General features: G+C 45.1%; 1 protein-coding gene across 2 annotated transcripts in view; it reads left to right on the plus strand.

Moving 5' to 3' along the window:
* GCC2 (GRIP and coiled-coil domain containing 2) overlaps positions 1–19,881 on the plus strand; it is a 418,679-nt gene that overhangs the window by 311,940 nt on the left and 86,858 nt on the right. For both annotated transcript variants that reach the window (XM_069204470.1, XM_069204471.1), the window contains exons 17-19: positions 6,413–6,534; positions 15,704–15,880; positions 16,014–16,231. In XM_069204470.1, the coding sequence (XP_069060571.1) occupies positions 6,413–6,534; positions 15,704–15,880; positions 16,014–16,231 (517 nt within the window). The remainder of the gene's footprint in view (positions 1–6,412; positions 6,535–15,703; positions 15,881–16,013; positions 16,232–19,881) is intronic.

Consider the following 19,881-nt stretch of genomic DNA (forward strand, 5'->3'; position numbering starts at 1 on the left):
GCTGTAAGGCCTGCTAGAGGGGTGACTTAGCTATACTGCATAGGCAGTGTGAAGTTGGCATGGCACCCTGAGGGGAGTGCCATGTCGACTTACTCGTTTTGTCCTCACCAGCACACACAAGCTGGCAAGCAGTGTGTCTGTGCTGAGTGACGGGTCCCCAGGGTGGCATAAGATATGCTGCAGCCCTTAGAGACCTTCCCTGGCATCAGGGCCCTTGGTACCAGGGGTACCAGTTACAAGGGACTTACCTGGATGCCAGGGTGTGCCAATTGTGAAAACAAAAGTACAGGTTAGGGAAAGAACACTGGTGCTGGGGCCTGGTTAGCAGTTCAAAACATAGCATCAGCAAAGGCAAAAAGTCAGGGGGTAACCATGCCAAGGAGGCATTTCCTTACAGTACTGCACCCAGAACCAGAATATTTACAATTAACGGCATGGTTCCTGAAGACATAGAATTCAGAAACTTGAAATTGCCAGAAAACACAATGGCTGTTCTAAGAGAAGCCAGAAAACCTGTTACAAGGAAATGTTATATGGTAAAATGGAAATGATTTACACTGTGATGTGTGAATAAGAAACTAACCAAAGGGATTACAAAGGAAAATACAGTTTTAACCCATTTACTACAGGAATGGCTTATTTATGTTTCTTTAAGAGTTCATCTGGCCACTATAGTAGCGTATACAAGTGGACAAATGGGAAGAAGTGTCTTCACATAACCAGTGTTGAAAAGATTCCTAGAAGGGGCAAAGTGGATAGCACCTCCTCAGAGGGTTCCAGTGCCTACTTGGAACCTAAATCTTGTGCTTTCACAACTCATGAGAAAACAGTTTGAGCCGCTACACAAAGCTACTTTGCAGACATTAACGTTAGACTGCGTTCTTAGTGGCTATTAATTCCTTGTGCAGGGTTAGTGAGTTGCAAGCGGTCACTATTCAAGAGCCCTACTTTCAAATTCACAAAGACATGATTGTCATGAGGATAGATCCTTTTTTCTTACCAAAAGTGGTTTCCCAATTCCATATTAATCAATCTATTCAGATACCCAGTTTCTTTCAAAATCCAAAGACACATACATGTGACAAAGACAAATACAGAAAGAAGTCTGCACACATTGAATGCAAGACGTTGCATCATGTATTATATTGAAAGAACAAAACACTTCAGAAAATCACTGCAGGTGTGTGTAGCGTTCTCAAAGAACTATCCGAGGAAGGCAGTATCAAAGAAGACTATTGCAAGGAGGATTGCACAGCTGATCCAATTTTGCCACTCAAACGTAGGCGAATCGTTACCAAGGGGGCCATGTGTGCGCTCAACATGGGAGAATCTATATTGAACTAACGTGAAATCAAACATTTCGGACAGCAAGAAAAATGTATCTGAGCTTTGCAACATTTCTCTGATAATATAACCATAAATATTAACAACCGGGCTCTATCTCTAGGTTTGAATTATGTGCACAGCATTGCCCTTCAAGATTATGTAACATGTATAGTCTGGGGGTCCCGTGAGGATGTTGTTTTGTGGAATAATGAGAATTGTATGTACTTGGTGACTTCCAATGCGCAGAGCGCAGCAGCCGGATAGCCCAGTGAGATAAAAACCGATGATCTGCAAGTAACACGTTTCAACCTCAACAAGGCTGCCTCAGCCTTTCATCCTTTCCTATGTACAGTTACAGTGGATGCTAAGAATACCTGTGTTTATAAATGGCAGAAGTGCTATGCAACGTGCACTGTGAAATATTATTATTAGAGGTGTATTTCATATGGGTAAGGGTGAAAAAAAATAAGAGCAAGCTCCCCTTTAGTAGGGAGAATGTTGACAACACTGCTGCTTTTTTTTTTTTTATTTGAAAACGAGCCTTTTGTGTAGAAGGTGGGAACGTTAAGATTGAAAGAGGGGGCAGCTCCCAATTGAAGGATGCCTAGCTGTGGTGTACTGTGCTTTACTCTGGACCCCTCCCCTTGCTCCAGCTTGACCCTCACCTCCTGTGAGCCGAGCTGTCCCTGGGCACACTGACTGAGTGAACTCTGCTCAGGCCTCCCCGCTAGCTCTGCTTTCGGGCCCATCATTACAGGTGCGTCTCAGCTGCCAGTTGCAAGATCCTCCTTGACGTGTAATTTTTCGACAAAGCCACTCCTCAAAACTTGCCAAAGATCATTGGGTTTGCTTAAGTGCAAATGAAATAATTAATGACCTATCGCCAAGGTGCAGCAAACCTTTCAACTGCCCTTTTAATTCCACTCCTTCACAGAGGAAATGGCAGAGGGGATGTAAAAAGCGATTTAAAGAAAACGAGTTTCTAAGATTTGTGACTGGGTCCCTGACCCTCCCTCGCCCAATACGTTGATATTTTTCTATTTGCATTAAAATGCTTTGTGTCCTTTTTAACAAACATCTCAAGAGCTACAAATACATATGAAAAAATGCTCTGAAAAGTGCTGAAATGACATCACTTTTCAAGTACATTTTTTTTAATATATTTGTGATAGGGATGGTGCTAGGCTTTCACGTTCAGCTTTTACCTGCTCTCTCTGCAGCCAGCCTTCTCCATGCTTGCAGTTGCCTTGTTTACAGTCACAAGTCACGACTAGTTTTGATGGCGCACTGGGGTGCTGCAGCGCACTGTTGGGAACTGCTGACTTAATTGTAACATTATTTTTTGAGGCATATGTGGCTGTAGATGCACATGCTTACCATAATCCTGCTATCTAGTGTTGGGCTTAGATGTGTGCAAGTAGTTTTTCTTTGAAGAAAGTCTTTTGAGTCACAAGGTAGAATGACTCCTCCTCCTCCTGGCAAGGGGCATTGTCCATGACTCTGTTGTTAGACTGTTTTCTTCCGCCATCTGGCTCAATGTGATCTTCTGCTTCGGTTCTATGGTACAAACAAACAAGGGACCTCTAGGGTGCATAGGAGCAATGGGTATGAGCTATTTGAAAGGAACACTGGTCCCTTCAAATGGCCTACTGAATTTAGAATACACATAATTGTCACAATCACAATATCATATTTAGAAAATGGATAATCAAAAAAATATAGTGGGTCATGTCAAGGAAAATGGGGATGACCTTTCCTTGAGAACCTCAGGCAATTACTAGCAAGTGACAGAAAAATTCAACTATCAATGCATGTCGCAACTCAAAATCTGAAGACTGCGGGACTGAGTAACTTAGAGGATTGGGCTCTCTTCCTTACTCCCAGTGTTTAAGAATTAGGAGGAATTGCATGGGTTAAACATGATTTTTTATGGAACCAGAGAAATTATCTCAGAAACTCCTTGCTAGGGGTTATCCCAGGAGATTAATCAAAATATTGATGAAGAGAGCATTATACTGTCTGAGGGGCTCATTTGTGTTGATAGCAATTGTGTGTGAATTCTAAATTCGGTATGTTTTTCGTAGGGGCCAGTGTTCTTTTAAAATACCTCTGCTCTGGTTCAACACCCTTGTCTTTTATCCTTTCTTAGGCTTTAATGTCGCTATTGTTCTTGATCACAGCTTTTCTCTGGCTCCTACTGTTCATCAACGTTGACTGCATCGGGCAACTTGAGTCGGCCACGACCGTCATGGGCCTTCGCCCTTTGGAGCAAACTTCTCATCTTCGATTTTCCCTCTGCTCCATGTCCACCAGGTGATGGAACGGATGCCCTTCTGCTTCTGTCCTCGCTGCCATGCCAAGTACCCACGCACCAATCTCAACCATGTGCGTAACTTGTGCCTCTGCCCTTAACACAAGGAGGCTACCTGCAAAGCCTGCAGGACCTTTCAGTCCAAGAAGACTCTGAGTGACTGTCAAGCTTGATGCTTCAACAGGTCTTGCCGCAACATCAAAGATACACTGAACCTCTTCGGAGCCAAGGACATTCAAGAGGAGGCACAGGCCCAAGCATCGACTGCAGATGAGGGCATCTTCTCTCCCGACAACAGCTCCGGTTATGAACTAGAGATGCAGGATCTCACACAGGTCAAGCCGTGAGTACGGTGCCTCCTCCACCTCGACCCCAAACCCAGCAGACCACCACGAGGGGTCGCCCGCCTACCTCAGACCTGCCAAATTCCACCATTGGCCAACTACTGCCTAGAGCCATGGTCGTCATCGACTGGCTGCATCAGACACACCCAGCCTCAGCGGCAAAAAACAGCACAAGCTGCACATTCAGGAACCAGGTCCTCAACCATCGGAGTAGAGCTGACCTTCGGAGCAAAGACCCTCAACGTCAAAACACAACTCCACCTCAGCACTTAAAGTTCCAGCTTCAGACCCGAAGCCCTCTGCATCAAAAACACAGGCAATGAAAGCTTCAGCATTGGAGCTGAAATCCTACACTTTCAGCAAATAAGCACACATTCCCCAGCCTCTAGAATCTGTCCTTCAGCGGATGCAAGAGGAGATAGATTCCAAGCAAAAACACATAATGATACCTCTGGACACTGGTTCTGTTATTACAAGACCTCCTCATACCAGTGCACAGCCAGACAAAAGACAATAGAGCTTTGAAGAAGCTTTGGCGATCCCAGCACCAGAGCATAGAAAGAAGGCAGAAAAGACCACAAGCCCGGTGCACCTCAGCCCACCACCAGCCCCTGCTGTGCATCACACACACACTTACCACCGCCTTCACCTGTTGCTCTCACCATACTCTCCAAAGGGTTCCATTCATTCTTACATGGAGGAAGGGGAAGAGGAAGACTAGTTATCCTTCTGACAACAACCCATGGGAATCATATGATGCAGAAGCACCTGCCGATACAGACCCGGATCTGTATCCTGCTAAACCCTCTCCCCCCATATGACACCACCATCTATCATGACCTGTTGCAGTTGCTGACAGGAGCTGAAGATACAATGTTGCAGGTCATCTTTGCTTCTTTGTTGCAGTTTTGTAGAGTTCCTGGAGCAGTCAGTGGTTGATCCGTTGGTAGAAGATGGAGTAAAGGATGCAGAGGATTCCTGCTGGAGTCTTGCAATCCGAATCTGAAGAAACACCCAGAGGAGAGACCCCAAATAGCCTTAAGAGGGGGATTGGTCACCTAACCAGGTAAGCACCTATCAGGAGGGGTCTCTGACGTCACCTGCTGGCACTGGCCACTCAGATGCTCCCAGAGTTCTCTGACCATCCTGAAAGCAAGATGGCAGAACCCAGGGACACTCTGGAGGAGCTCTGGGTACCACCCCTGAGGTGGTGATGGACAGGGTAGTGGTCACTCCCCTTTCCTTTGTCCAGTTTCGCACCAGAGAAGGGACTTAAGGTCCATGAACCAGTGTAGACTGGATTATGCAAGGAAGGCACCATCTGTGCCCTTTAAAGCATTGCCAGAGGCTCTGGGAAGATACCCCTCCCATGCCTGTAACACCTGTTTCCAAAGGTAGAGGGTGTAATACCAGTCTCCTAAATGAAATGCATTGTTCTGCCTTTCTGGGATTGAGATGCTTAACCCCCAGGAGGGCAGAAGCCTGTCTGTGAGGAGGCAGTACTGGGGGTCCATTGTGTAGCCCCCGGAGTGCATGGGATTGTGCAACCAATACTGGAATCAGTATTGGGGTACAATTCCCAGTTGTAAGACACCTTACATGGCCATATTCGGAGTTACCATTGTGAAGCTGTGCATAGGTATTGACCTTTGTACAGTGCACACTTAAAATGGCGTCCCTGCACTCACAAAGTCCGGGAAAATGGGCCTGGACGAAGTGGGAGCACCTCTGCTAGTGCAGGGGTGCCCTCACACAAAGTTACCTTGCATCCAGCCTTCAGGGTTGGAAGACCTGATATATAGGTGACTTATAAGTGACCTGGTGCAGTGAAAATGGCTGTGAAATAGTGCACGCACTATTTCACACAGGCTGCAATGCCAGTCCTGTAGAAGACTTTGTATGGGCTCCTTATGGGTGGCAAAAGAAATGCTGCAGCCCATAAGAATCCCCTGGGACCCCAATGCCCTGGGTACCTATGTACCATATACTAGGGACTTATAAGGGGGGTCCAGTATGTCAGTTTGGAGTGAAATACTGAGTCACTAGTATGCAGTGGCAATTTTAGAAACCGGGAGAGCATGAGCAATGGAGTTCTGATTACAATCCAGTTACAATTTAGAAAACAGTGAAACACACTGACAGGCAGGCCATAAACCATAAGCACTGGGGTCCTGACTATCAGGTACCCAGTGACACAGTCAAAAACACACTGACATCAGGCAGAAATTGGGGGTAACATGCCAAAACGAGGGTACTTCCCTACAGATGTGTGTTAAGTAAAATTTTGTATTGTTATTTATACTCTAAACTACAATAAGTCTTTGAATAAAGTTAATGTGCCGTCTTTATCTCTTCATTTGAATGCTTTCAGATCCTCATGCAGCTTCATAAACAAGCTGAATGTTGCTAATGTTTTCTCTTTTTTTTACAGGCAGATCAAGCAGCTGTTAGTGCTGAATTTGAAAGCTACAAAGTACGGGTTCATAACGTTTTTAAACAGCAAAAAAATAAATCATCCTCTCAAATTGAGAATGAGGCTGTCAAACAAGAAAGGTAAATACAGTACTCTGAGAACTTACAGTATAGTCTCAGAATCCTAGTCGTACGCACCTAGCTATCTTCATAGTGGATGGTACTTAACTTTTTTTTAGGACATTGAGTTGAGAGGGAAAAATGCAAATGACTACTGCCAATGGCTAGCTAAAATCTTGCAATACTCAATGGGTCCAGAACACAAAAGTTGACCTGTAAAACGTAATACCACACACAGCACTGCCCCAAAATGTCTACTATTCAATCTGTCCTGCATACCCATCCCTTTTGTGTCAGTTTTTAAGAGAGTTGCCTCCTGCTCTACAGCTTTGTAGCTTCTTAGGCAGTTTCTCCGCTGAGTTCACCATTATGATTTTAGATTTTATTCTTCACGAATTCTATCAAGTCCTAGTAAATTAATTCTTGCTAGTCCATGCCAGCTGAAAATTGTATGTTCGATGGCATCTGTCGCTGGAGATACACATGTTTTGCATAGCTCGCCATCTGGTGTTGGGTCGGAGTGTTACAAGTTGTTTTTCTTCGAAGAAGTCTTTCGAGTCACGGGACCGAGGGACTCCTCCTCTTTGTCTCCATTGCGCATGGGCGTCGACTCCATCTTCGATTGTTTTTTTTCCGCCATCGGGTTCGGACGTGTTCCTTTTCGCTCCGTGTTTCGGGACGTAAAAACAGTTAGAACTTCGGAAAAATACGTCGGTATTGTTTCGTTCGGTATCGGGATTAGATAGAATCGACACCGAATCGGGAAGAATTCCAGAAACCCTTTGGGGTATTTTCCATCCCCCTTCGGGGCCTGGTCGGCCCGACCGCGTGTAACGTCGAGGCTGATGGAACGGACCCCGTTCCGATTCTGCCCTAGATGCCACAACAAATACCCATATACAGACCAACATTCGGTCTGTAACCTGTGCTTGTCGCCCGAGCACAGAGAAGAAACCTGTGAGGCCTGTCGTGCGTTCCGGTCCCGAAAAACACTCCGTGACCGACGAGCCAGAAGACTTCAGATGGCGTCCACGCCGACAGGACACCGAGAGTTCGAGGAGCAAGAAGGAGCTTTCTCGATCCATGAGACAGACTCGGACGAATTCGACGAACACGAAACAGTGAGTAAGACGTCGAAAATAGCACACAAGAAAGGTGACAAGGCCCAGGGGACGCCACTGCCGGCAGGCCATGGCTCAACCCATAAAGTCGGTGACCGACCATCGGCACAGAAAAAGGCCGAAAAAGTGCCGAGATCGTCCGACTCCGGTCGAGACACAGGCACCCAGCCATCTCGGGACCGAGATAGTGCTGCAGACAGAGATCGACGCCGAGATAGCGGAGCCGAAACTGCTCGACGCATAGACAGCGGCACCGATGAGGATCGGCGCCGAGAGATCTCGACTCCGAAAAAGAAAAAGGTGGCCTCGGAGCCGAAAAAGAGCGCGGATATAGTTTCGGTACCGAAAAGACCCACAACTGAGCCAACTAAAGGTTCCTATTCAGAGGAGCAATCAATGTCCACTCAAATGAAAAGGCATACATTTGAAGAAGAGTTACAATCCACCGAAGTGGACCATACTCAAAGACGGATTTTTATACAAAGTGGAACGGGGAAGATAAGCACCCTTCCTCCTATCAGAAGAAAAAGGAGGCTTGAGTTTCAACAGGAACAAGCACCACAAACAAAACTGGTGAAAAAGGTAACTCCGCCACCTTCTCCTCCACCTGTAACACACATTTCACCGGCACAATCTCCGTCACATTCCCCGGCTCACACCACCATGAGCCAAGATGACCAAGACCAAGACGCCTGGGACTTATACGACGCACCAGTGTCAGATAACAGTCCAGAAACGTACCCTTCAAAGCCCTCACCACCAGAGGACACCACCGCTTATTCACAAGTGGTAGGTAGGGCAGCAGAGTTCCACAACGTGTCCATGCACTCTGAACCGGTCGAGGATGACTTCCTGTTCAACACCCTCTCCTCCACCCATAGCTCCTACCAAAGCCTGCCTATGCTCCCAGGAATGCTTAGGCACGCAAAGGAAATATTCAAAGAACCAGTCAAGAGTAGAGCTATAACACCAAGGGTGGAAAAGAAATATAAAGCACCTCCAACAGATCCTGTTTTCATCACCTCACAACTGCAACCAGATTCGGTCGTGGTGGGAGCAGCTCGAAAGAGAGCTAACTCTCACACATCAGGTGATGCACCACCCCCTGATAAAGAGAGCCGCAAGTTCGATGCAGCCGGGAAGAAAGTCGCAGTACAAGCTGCAAACCAGTGGCGCATCGCTAACTCTCAGGCGCTTCTTGCGCGCTATGATAGAGCCCACTGGGATGAGATGCAACACCTCATTGAGCATCTACCCAAGGATCTACAAAAGAGGGCGAAACAGGTTGTTGAGGAGGGGCAGAACATTTCAAATAACCAAATACGCTCCTCCATGGATGCAGCGGACACAGCGGCAAGAACAATTAATACGGCAGTAACTATAAGAAGGCACGCGTGGCTACGAACCTCTGGTTTTAAACCAGAGATACAGCAGGCAGTGCTCAACATGCCATTCAATGAGAAACAACTGTTCGGACTTGAAGTGGACACTGCAATCGAGAAGCTTAAAAAGGATACAGACACTGCAAAAGCCATGGGCGCACTCTACTCCCCGCAGAGCAGAGGCACTTTCAGCACCTTCCGCAAGACAACATATAGAGGGGGGTTTCGGGGTCGAAGCACACAAGCCAGCACCTCACATGCAACACCGTCCACCTATCAGGGACAGTACCAAAGGGGAGGATTTCGGGGCCAATACAGGGGAGGACAATTCCCTAGAAACAGGGGAAAATTTCAAAGCCCCAAAACACCTGCAAGTAAACAGAGATTCACACGTCACCCATCCCCTCCACACAACACCAGTGGGGGGAAGAATAAGTCAATATTACCAAGCGTGGGAGAAAATAACAACAGACACTTGGGTCTTAGCAATTATCCAACATGGTTATTGCATAGAATTTCTACATATCCCTCCAAACACACCACCAAAGACACAGAATATATCAAAACAACATTCAGACCTCCTAGAAATAGAAGTCCAAGCTTTACTGCAAAAGAACGCAATAGAATTGGTACCAAAAACACAAAAGAATACAGGGGTTTACTCACTGTACTTTCTAATACCAAAAAAAGACAAAACACTGAGACCAATCCTAGACCTCAGAACACTAAACACCTACATCAAATCAGAACACTTTCACATGGTCACGCTACAAGAAGTGTTACCATTGCTAAAGCAACACGACTACATGACGACCTTAGATCTCAAGGACGCGTATTTCCACATACCAATACATCCGTCGCACAGAAAATATCTAAGGTTTGTATTCAAAGGAATACATTACCAATTTAAAGTTTTGCCGTTTGGTTTAACAACCGCACCAAGAGTCTTTACGAAATGTCTAGCAGTAGTGGCTGCACACATCAGAAGGCAGCAAATACACGTATTCCCTTATCTAGACGACTGGCTAATCAAGACCAACTCACTGACAAAGTGCTTACACCACACAAATCAGGTCATACAAAACCTCTACAAACTCGGTTTCACCATCAACTATGCAAAATCACACATTCTACCGTGCAAGGTACAACAATACCTAGGAGCCACAATAGACACAGCAAAAGGATTAGCCACTCCAAGTCCACAGAGGATTAAAAATTTCCACAAGATCATACAACGCATGTATCCAACACAAAGAATACAAGCAAAGATGATATTACAACTCCTAGGCATGATGTCCTCATGCATAGCCATTGTCCCGAACGCGAGACTGCACATGAGGCCCTTACAACAGTGCCTATCATCACAATGGTCACAAGCACAGGGTCACCTTTTAGATCTGGTGTTGATAGACCGCCAAACATACCTCTCGCTTCTATGGTGGAACAGTATAAATTTAAACAAAGGGCGGCCTTTCCAAGACCCAGTGCCACATTACGTAATAACAACAGATGCTTCTATGACAGGGTGGGGAGCACACCTCAATCAACACAGCATACAAGGACAATGGAACGCACATCAAACAAAACTGCATATAAATCATTTAGAACTGCTAGCAGTTTTCCAAGCGCTAAAAGCATTTCAACCAATCATAACTCACAAATACATTCTTGTCAAAACAGACAACATGACAACAATGTATTATCTAAACAAACAGGGGGGGACACACTCCACACAGCTGTGCCTTCTAGCACAAAAGATATTGCAATGGGCAATTCTCAACCACATTCGCCTAATAGCACAATTTATTCCAGGGATCCAGAATCAACTTGCAGACAATCTCTCTCGAGATCACCAGCAGGTACACGAGTGGGAAATTCACCCCCAAATCCTAAACACTTACTTCAAACTTTGGGGAACACCTCAAATAGACTTATTCGCAACAAAGGAAAACGCAAAATGCCAAAACTTCGCATCCAGATACCCACACAGGCAGTCTCAAGGCAATGCCCTATGGATGAACTGGTCAGGGATATTTGCATACGCTTTTCCCCCTCTCCCTCTGATTCCATATCTAGTAACCAAATTGAGTCAAAACAAACTCAAACTTATACTGATAGCACCAACATGGGCACGGCAATCCTGGTACACAACACTGCTAGATCTATCAGTAGTACCCCACATCAAATTGCCCAACAGACCAGACCTGTTAACACAAAACAAACAACAGATCAGGCATCCAGATCCAGCATCGCTCAATCTAGCAATCTGGCTCCTGAAATCCTAGAATTTGGACACTTAAACCTTACCCAAGAATGTATGGAAGTCATAAAACAGACTAGAAGACCATCCACTAGGCACTGCTATGCAAGCAAATGGAAGAGGTTTGTTTGCTACTGCCATCAAAATCAAATTCAACCATTACACGCATCTCCAAAAGATGTAGTGGGTTACTTACTGTATTTACAAAAATCAAACCTGGCTTTCTCTTCCATTAAAATTCACCTTGCAGCAATATCTGCATACCTGCAGATTACGCATTCAACTTCATTATTTAGGATACCTGTCATTAAGGCATTTATGGAAGGACTTAGAACAATTATACCACCAAGAACACCACCCGTTCCTTCATGGAACCTCAACGTTGTATTAACAAGACTCATGGGTCCACCATTTGAACCCATGCACTCTTGCGAAATACAATTTCTAACCTGGAAAGTTGCATTTCTCATCGCCATAACATCTCTACGGAGAGTAAGCGAGATCCAAGCGTTTACAATACAGGAACCTTTTATCCAAATACACAAAAATAAAGTAGTCCTAAGAACCAATCCAAAATTTTTACCAAAGGTTATTTCACCGTTCCACCTAAACCAAACGGTAGAACTACCAGTGTTCTTCCCACAGCCAGATTCTGTAGCTGCGAGGGCACTACATACATTAGATGTCAAAAGAGCACTAATGTATTACATCGACAGAACAAAAAACATCAGAAAGACTAAACAACTATTTATTGCATTTCAAAAACCTCATGCAGGAAACCCAATATCAAAACAAGGTATAGCCAGATGGATAGTTAAGTGCATCCAAATCTGCTACCTTAAAGCAAAAAGACAACTGCCCATTACACCAAAGGCACACTCAACCAGAAAGAAAGGCGCTACCATGGCCTTCCTAGGAAATATTCCAATGCACGAAATATGTAAGGCAGCCACATGGTCTACGCCTCACACATTTACCAAGCACTACTGTGTAGACGTGTTATCTACACAACAAGCCACAGTAGGTCAAGCTGTGCTAAGAACCTTGTTTCAAACCACTTCCACTCCTACAGGCTGAACCACCGCTTTTGGGGAGTTAACTGCTTACTAGTCTATGCAAAACATGTGTATCTCCAGCGACAGATGCCATCGAACTGAAAATGTCACTTACCCAGTGTACATCTGTTCGTGGCATCAGTCGCTGAAGATTCACATGTGCCCACCCACCTCCCCGGGAGCCTGTAGCAGTTTGGAAGTTAACTTCAACGTTGTACATTTGTGAATATATTATTTAGACCTTAAATAGGTACATACTTATTCACTCCATTGCATGGGCATTATTACCAACACACACAACTCCTTCCTCACCCTCTGCGGGGAAAACAATCGAAGATGGAGTCGACGCCCATGCGCAATGGAGACAAAGAGGAGGAGTCCCTCGGTCCCGTGACTCGAAAGACTTCTTCGAAGAAAAACAACTTGTAACACTCCGACCCAACACCAGATGGCGAGCTATGCAAAACACGTGAATCTTCAGCGACTGATGCCACGAACAGATGTACACTGGGTAAGTGACATTTTCATTACTGGGACCTTATCAATCTGCTTATCATTTTTTTACCCCTTTTTTACCCCTCAATTCCCGTTGTGCACAGCATGTGCCATCTTCCTGTTTCAGGCATTACCAAAATCACACATTTGCCATTCCAAAGTCCTCGGAGGATACACGACCTGGAAACTGTTTCAGTTGCTAACAGGAGATGAAGATACAACAGAAACATATAGCTCCATTCAGCTCCATTCAACAGTCTTCACCCTACGGAGTGAAAAGAATGAGAGACACTGACTCATGATAAGATAATTGACGTGGAATGATGAGCAAGGAGCGGAGACCAGGGAACTTGGGAAGCTGATAATATGGCTGTCCTATTTAGACCACAACCAATTAATAGAGAACGTTGAACTAACGTTGATATTCCACAAAAAATGGCCCCAGTATCACAGTGACCCACCTTCCAAATCCTAGACAACGCCCTCCTGACCACAAATAAACATGACCTCTACCTCATAATATTGCTGGACCACTCAGCTGCCTTCAGTATTGTTGATCATCCCACCTTCATCCACAGCCTGAAGTCTTCAGAGAGATTCACATGTAACATATTTCACTGGTTCTCCGACTACCTATTCACCTGACATGCATTTGTTTAAATGGGCATCTACAGGACCCTGCCACCTGCAAAGTTGCCCAGGGTTTCTTCTTGTCTTTTGTGCTCTTCAAACTCTACCTGGAGATCTTTGGGACTCTAATCCCATATGACATAATCTAAAGTCACCCATTCACTGATACCACATCGCTCAGTTTGAAATGTTCCTCTGCCCTGGATATCCAGTGCCTCAAGCACTGCATGCACCTCATTCAGAGTTGGCTATCCAACACCAATGAGATGCAAAGCCCAATGAAAATGGAATTCCTATTTTTGCTAAGAAGTAGCCACTGGTTTACACTTAGCAGTGGCATGAACCTGGACTTATTTGAACTCCAACATTCACCCAGTGACAAGTAAATCTCATTCACTGTGGACACAGACCTCATACTGAAGGAACACATAACCTGGGACACTAAGACACACTGGTACCCGCTATCTCTGCTAAAGAAAGTGAACTGTTGATCTCAGAAAATGACTTCAGAACTGCCAGTGTAAGACTTCATATTTGTGTATCTGTATGGTGACACATGACCCCCTTAGACTTCATACCGCATATCCCACCCCACCTCCCTTCCATAGTACCTCGCTCCCCTGCTATCTCCAACATGACGTAGAGCACCTCATCATTTTCTGAAGAAATATGTCCATGTCACTCCTACCTATTTAGAACTCCACAGGCTCCTGTTGCTTGATCACACCATCTTCAAAACCAGATGCAGCCTCTATAAACCCATTCCGACCAGCAAACCCTCCAATCTGGCTGACAAGCTTAACACCTCCAGTAGATCTCAGCACACCTGCAGCCAAGGCAACACCAGACTGGAGACAAAGTACAGAAAATAAAAAAAAGAAGTTAGCATGCCTTCTCCATTGTTGCATCCAGAATCTAGAACAACATCACCATATCCATTATAACTTCCCCAACTCTACCCTGATTTTGGATAGATCTGAAGCCACTCTCAGAACTCAGCTAATCACCTACTGATAGGATCACTGCCTTTAACACTGTACAGCACTCTGTTACCTTTGAGCTTGGTTCATGCTTTATAAATAAAAAGTACCCACATATTTCTGAGGCCCTCTTGTCCACTCATCATTATCGACATAGATACAGTTTAACCAATGATTTCCCTAATATCTTTATTTGAGAAGAAATGAGAAAATCAGAAACTGAAGATGATAGCCCTTTCAGTTCTGTTTATGTGTTCTTTCCACACATCTGCATGTGAACAATCACTTCCTCATCCAAACCATGTTTAGTAATGTAGATGTTCTTGTATTTGCTGTATGTAGAAAATAAAGTTTATCAACAATGGATTACGATACAGAGTTCTAAATTATCTACAGGGAATTCATTTTGATAAATTAAAGACCAGAAATATCTTCCACTCCTCATGAATGAGGTTGTCAGTGTTTATAAACACTATGAATGTACTGTTTCCCATTTTATATTTCTTTTCACATTAAAAATGCTATAGAAAAGGAGACTTCATGGCCTTACAGCATGATTTGCGCAACTCTGTGGGTGACTTGTTAGAAGTACTGTGGTTGGAGCATATTTCCTTCCCTGATACTGGCTTATGATCACTCCCATGTTATTACTGTTATGATGGAGTGCAACGTTCCTAACCTTTGAAAATTATTCTCTGTGTGGTTAACCTAACCCTTATGGAGCCTGAATCTGCTTCTGGTCATTCTAATAGTGGTTTCCCTCATAGCCCTTGATATGAATTCATTAGTCACTTATTACCTATATAAAGTCTGAAGGAAAAAGGCCACGTGTGCCTGCCTTTATTTATGATATTGATAATGTGCTAATTGTGGTATATTTCTCCTAGTCAAGAACACAAAAAATCTGATTAGTTTACACTTATCTGTCTTTCGGTATCTCCAAGTTCAGTATGCCACATTCTTGTTGCACTGTAGTCACATTCTTGTTGCACTGTAGCCTTCTATAAGAACACTTTTGAATGAACTTTGGTCTTGAAATGAAGAGGAGTAAAAATAAGGGCATGTGGGTAACGTAACGACTTGCTTTCTGCAGGGTGCATTTTTAAAATGTTCTTACTTCGATGAGCAATTTAGCGAGTGTATTGTATGTGTAGAATTGAGTTCTGAAATCTGATGCTGTAAGTATATCACTTACTCAAACAATGTGTGTTTAATATACATAACTAAAACTGGCTAATACTCTTTTTTGGGGGCTTTTGTATTTTAGAGAACATTTGGAGATGATGTTAGAACAACTAAAACACAAGTTGCAGGATTCTCAACATAATCTACAAATCAACACAACTGAACTCCAGACTTTGCAGGTGGATCATGATACTCTGCTGGAAAGACATAATAAAATGTTGCAGGAGACGGTGGCAAAAGAGGCAGAACTTCGAGAGAAGTGAGGCTTTGTTTTTGCATATTGCACTTTATATGATCTTTGAGCTCCTACAAGATCCAATAGTTTCCTGGTTGTTATAGCTTCTGAAATACATTATATAGTAAGAGTTACCTTGATTTCCAATTCATTCCAGGCTTTGCACAGTACAGTCTGAGAACATGGTTATGAAGTCAGAGCATGCTCAGATTTTGAGTCAGTTGACAGCTCAGAATGAAGCCCTTCGAAACAACTTCAGGGATCAAATAAGACACATGCAAGAAGACCACAGGAAGACAATAGAAACGTTACAGCAGCAGCTGTCTAAAGTAGAGGGTCAGCTTTTCCAACAACAGAATGAATCATGCACAACAAGTAAGTGAGGATGTAGTGCTACATTTATGTCCATCACCTGGACCCCTTCTATTTAGTCAGTATATCCTATGAAAGTCTGATTCTGCACTGTACAATTGATTTTATTTATCCTATGTTAAGTTGCATCTAATATTTTTTGTTTCTGATGTATATTTCTTGTAAATTAATCACCTTATAAGTGTCCACAGGGGCCACACTAGATCTAGAAGTGTATTTATTTAGCCATAGCTTTCAAACATTTTCAGATAGTGCTATGTAACAGCAGTCCGGTTTTTGCTGCATGGGAAGTGACAACACCAGCCTATATAGGTGCACTGGTGTTGATTCCTGGCCATGCCTTACAAGCAGAAGTCTGTAGCTTTCCTTCAGTGAGCAATGAACACCTCAAGTTTATAATTAATCTTATTTAGCTTCATGGCTATAGTAATTACTTTACACAGGCATACCTAGATGCGTGCCATTGGATCTTCCAGAGACTTCTGTGCTGCCCTAATAGACAAACCATTTGATGATGAGTCTTGTTGACGAGAAAGCAGACTCCTCTTTAGAGCACTTCAAGAATGCATCGCTGCAAGCATCGCTGCAACCCAAGTTTAACAATTTCACAAGCTGTTCTGTTGCTTTCAAAGCAATTCCATTGATTAGCATTCCTGGTAGCTACAATCCTCTTGATCTATTCAGATTCTTCAGCAGTGTTTCTATTAAAGTTCTACTTTCCCCTTTCTCTTTCTGGGTCTGCTGCCTCAAAGGTGATTTAATGTGCCTTCACCATCTGCTTCTAGTCCGGGACACACTCCCATTTTCTGAACCTGAGGCAGTCAGTCACCACAGATCTCACAGTGCTCAAGGGCCTCCCCTTTCTTAATGGCTAGTCCCCCTGAACATCATTCATACACCAGAAAGTACAACCGAGTTCATGCCTCAGTCATGGAAGTGGAATTCTTGGCTTTGCAACAAAAAACAACTATACAAGTGTGTCACTGAAAAGAGGGGCATGCAATGTTATTCTTTCTACGTCTTGTTCTCAAGGAGGTTGGGGGCCAGAAAATTGAAATGGTGTCCCAGAGTCAGCTTTTCGGTTCCATGGGCGAGCATGATTGCATAGTGCCACTAGATCTTAAGCACACCTGTTTCCATCTTTTGATCCTCCCAGCTCTCAGGTGTCATCTCTGCGTTATACCACACCGAGGTCCCAGCACTAACAATTTCTGGTATTGCTCTTTTGTCTTTGTCAAGCTGCTGACTCTGTTAGTATCCTTCCTCAGAATGTCAGTGTGCTGTAGTTGATGGCAGCTCCTTAGCACACAAGGAGTTTCTAACCTCCACCATGTGCTATGTTGTGTGTGTTCTTCCATACAATCCTAACACTGTACATTAACTGAACTGACAGAGTAGAGCCAGTTCATGGACCCTGTGCTGGCAAGCAGTGTGCTGTCAGACAGGTATTTCCCTGTGGTAACTCACCTGACAGGCCTTCTCACTGTGAATGCAGAAATGTGAGTCACCTGTCTCTGGTGAATTATGAATGGGCACTGTAGGAAAGTACCATCTTGCCTGGCATGTTACCCCCATTTTTACTGTATGTATGTTTGTTTTTGCCTATGTGTCACTGGGATCCTGCTAGTCAGGACCCCAGTGCTCATAAAGTATGCCCTGTATGTGTTCCCTGTGTGGTGCCTAACTGTATCACTGAGGCTCTGCAAACCAGAACCTCAGTGTTTATGCTCTCTCTGCTTTTAAAATTGTCTCTGCAGGGTAGTGACTAATTTTTGCAATTCTCATTGGCACACGGGAACACCCTTATAATTCCCTTGTATATGGTACCTAGGTACCCAGGATATTGGGGTTCCAGGAGATCCCTATGGGCTGCAGCATTGATTTTGCCCCCCATAGTGAGCTCAGACAATTCTTACACAGGACTGCCACTGCAGCCTGAGTGAAACAACATCCACATTATTTCACAGCCCTTTTACACTGCACATAAGTAACTTATAAGTCACCTATATGTCTAACCCTCACTTGGTGGAGGTTAGGTGCAAAGTTACTTAGTGTGTGGGCACCCAGGCACTAGCCAAGGTGCCCCCACATTGTTCAGGGCAAATCCCCCTGACTTTGAGTGCGGGGACACCATTACACGTGTGCACTACATATAGGTCAATACCTATATGTAGCGTCACAATGGTAACTCCGAACATGGCCATGTAACATGTCTAGGATCGTGGAATTGTCACCCCAATACCATTCTGGTATTGGGGGGACAATGCCATGCATCCCCAGGTCTCCAGCATAGAGCCTGGGTACTGCCAACTAACTTTCCGGGGTCTCCACTGCAGCTACTGCTGCTACCAACCCCTCAGACAGGTTTCTGCCCCACTGGGGCCTGGGCAGCCTGGTCCAAGGAAGGCAGAACAAGAGATTTCCTCTGAGAGAGGGTGTTACACCCTCTCCCTATGGAAATAGGTGTGGAGGGCCTGGGAGGAGTAGCTTTTCCTGGCCTCTGGAAATGCTTTGAAGGGCACAGATGGTGCCCTCTCTGCATAAGCCAGTTTACACCGGTTCAGGGATCCCCCAGCCCTGCTCTGGCGCGAAACTGGACAAAGGAAATGGGAGTGACCACTCCCCTGACCAGCACCTCCCAGGGGAGGTGCCCAGAGCTCCTCCAGTGTGTCCCAGACCTCTGCCATCTTGGATGCAAAGGTGTGAGGGCACAATGGACAGCTCTGAGTGGCCAGTGCCAGCAGGTGACGTCAGAGACCCCTCCTGATAGGTGCTTACCTTTCTCAGTAGCCAGTCCTCCTCTGTGGGCTATTTAGGGTCTTTCTTGTGGGCATCTCACCAGATAACGAATGCAAGAGCTCACCAGAGTTCCTCTGCACTTCCCTCTTCGACTTCTGTCAAGTATCGACTGCTGACTGCTCCAGGACGCCTGCATAACCACAACAAAGTAGCAAGAAGACTACCAACAACATTATAGCGCCTCATCCTACTGGCTTTCTTGACTGTTTCCTGGTGGTGCATGCTCTAAGGGCTGTCTGCCTTCACCCTGCACTGGAAGCCAAGAAGAAATCTCCCGTGGGTCGACAGAATCTTCCCCCTGCCAATGCAGGCACCAAACTTCTGCATCACCGGTCCTCTGGGTCCTCTCTCATCCTGACGAGCGTGGTCCCTGGAACACAGGAGCTGGGTCCAAGTCTCTCCGACAGTCCAGTGGCCCTTCTGTCCAAATTTGGTGGAGGTAAGTCTTTGCCTCCCCACGCCAGACAGTAATCCTGTGTACTGCGTGAACTGCAGCTGCTCGGGCTTCTGTGCACTTTTGCAAGACTTCCTTTGTGCACAGCCTAGCCCAGGTCCCTAGCACTCCGTCCTGCATTGCCCAACTCGCTGAGTTGGATTCTGACGTCGTGGGACCCTCCTTTGTGACTCTGAGTCGACCGCTGTCCTCAGATCTTCTAAGTGCCTGTTCAGGTGCTTCTGCGGGTGCTGCCTGCTCCTGCATGGGCTCTCTGTGTTGCTAAGCGCCCCCTCTGTCTCCTCCTCCAAGGGGCGACCTCCTGGTCCTTCCTGCAGCACCCAAAATCCTCAACCGCGACTCTTGCAGCTAGCAAGGCATGTTTGCGGTCTTTCTGCGTGGAAAAAACTCTGCATCCTTC

This window comes from Pleurodeles waltl, chromosome 8 (assembly GCF_031143425.1).
Source record: "Pleurodeles waltl isolate 20211129_DDA chromosome 8, aPleWal1.hap1.20221129, whole genome shotgun sequence".
Lineage (NCBI taxonomy): Eukaryota > Metazoa > Chordata > Amphibia > Caudata > Salamandridae > Pleurodeles > Pleurodeles waltl.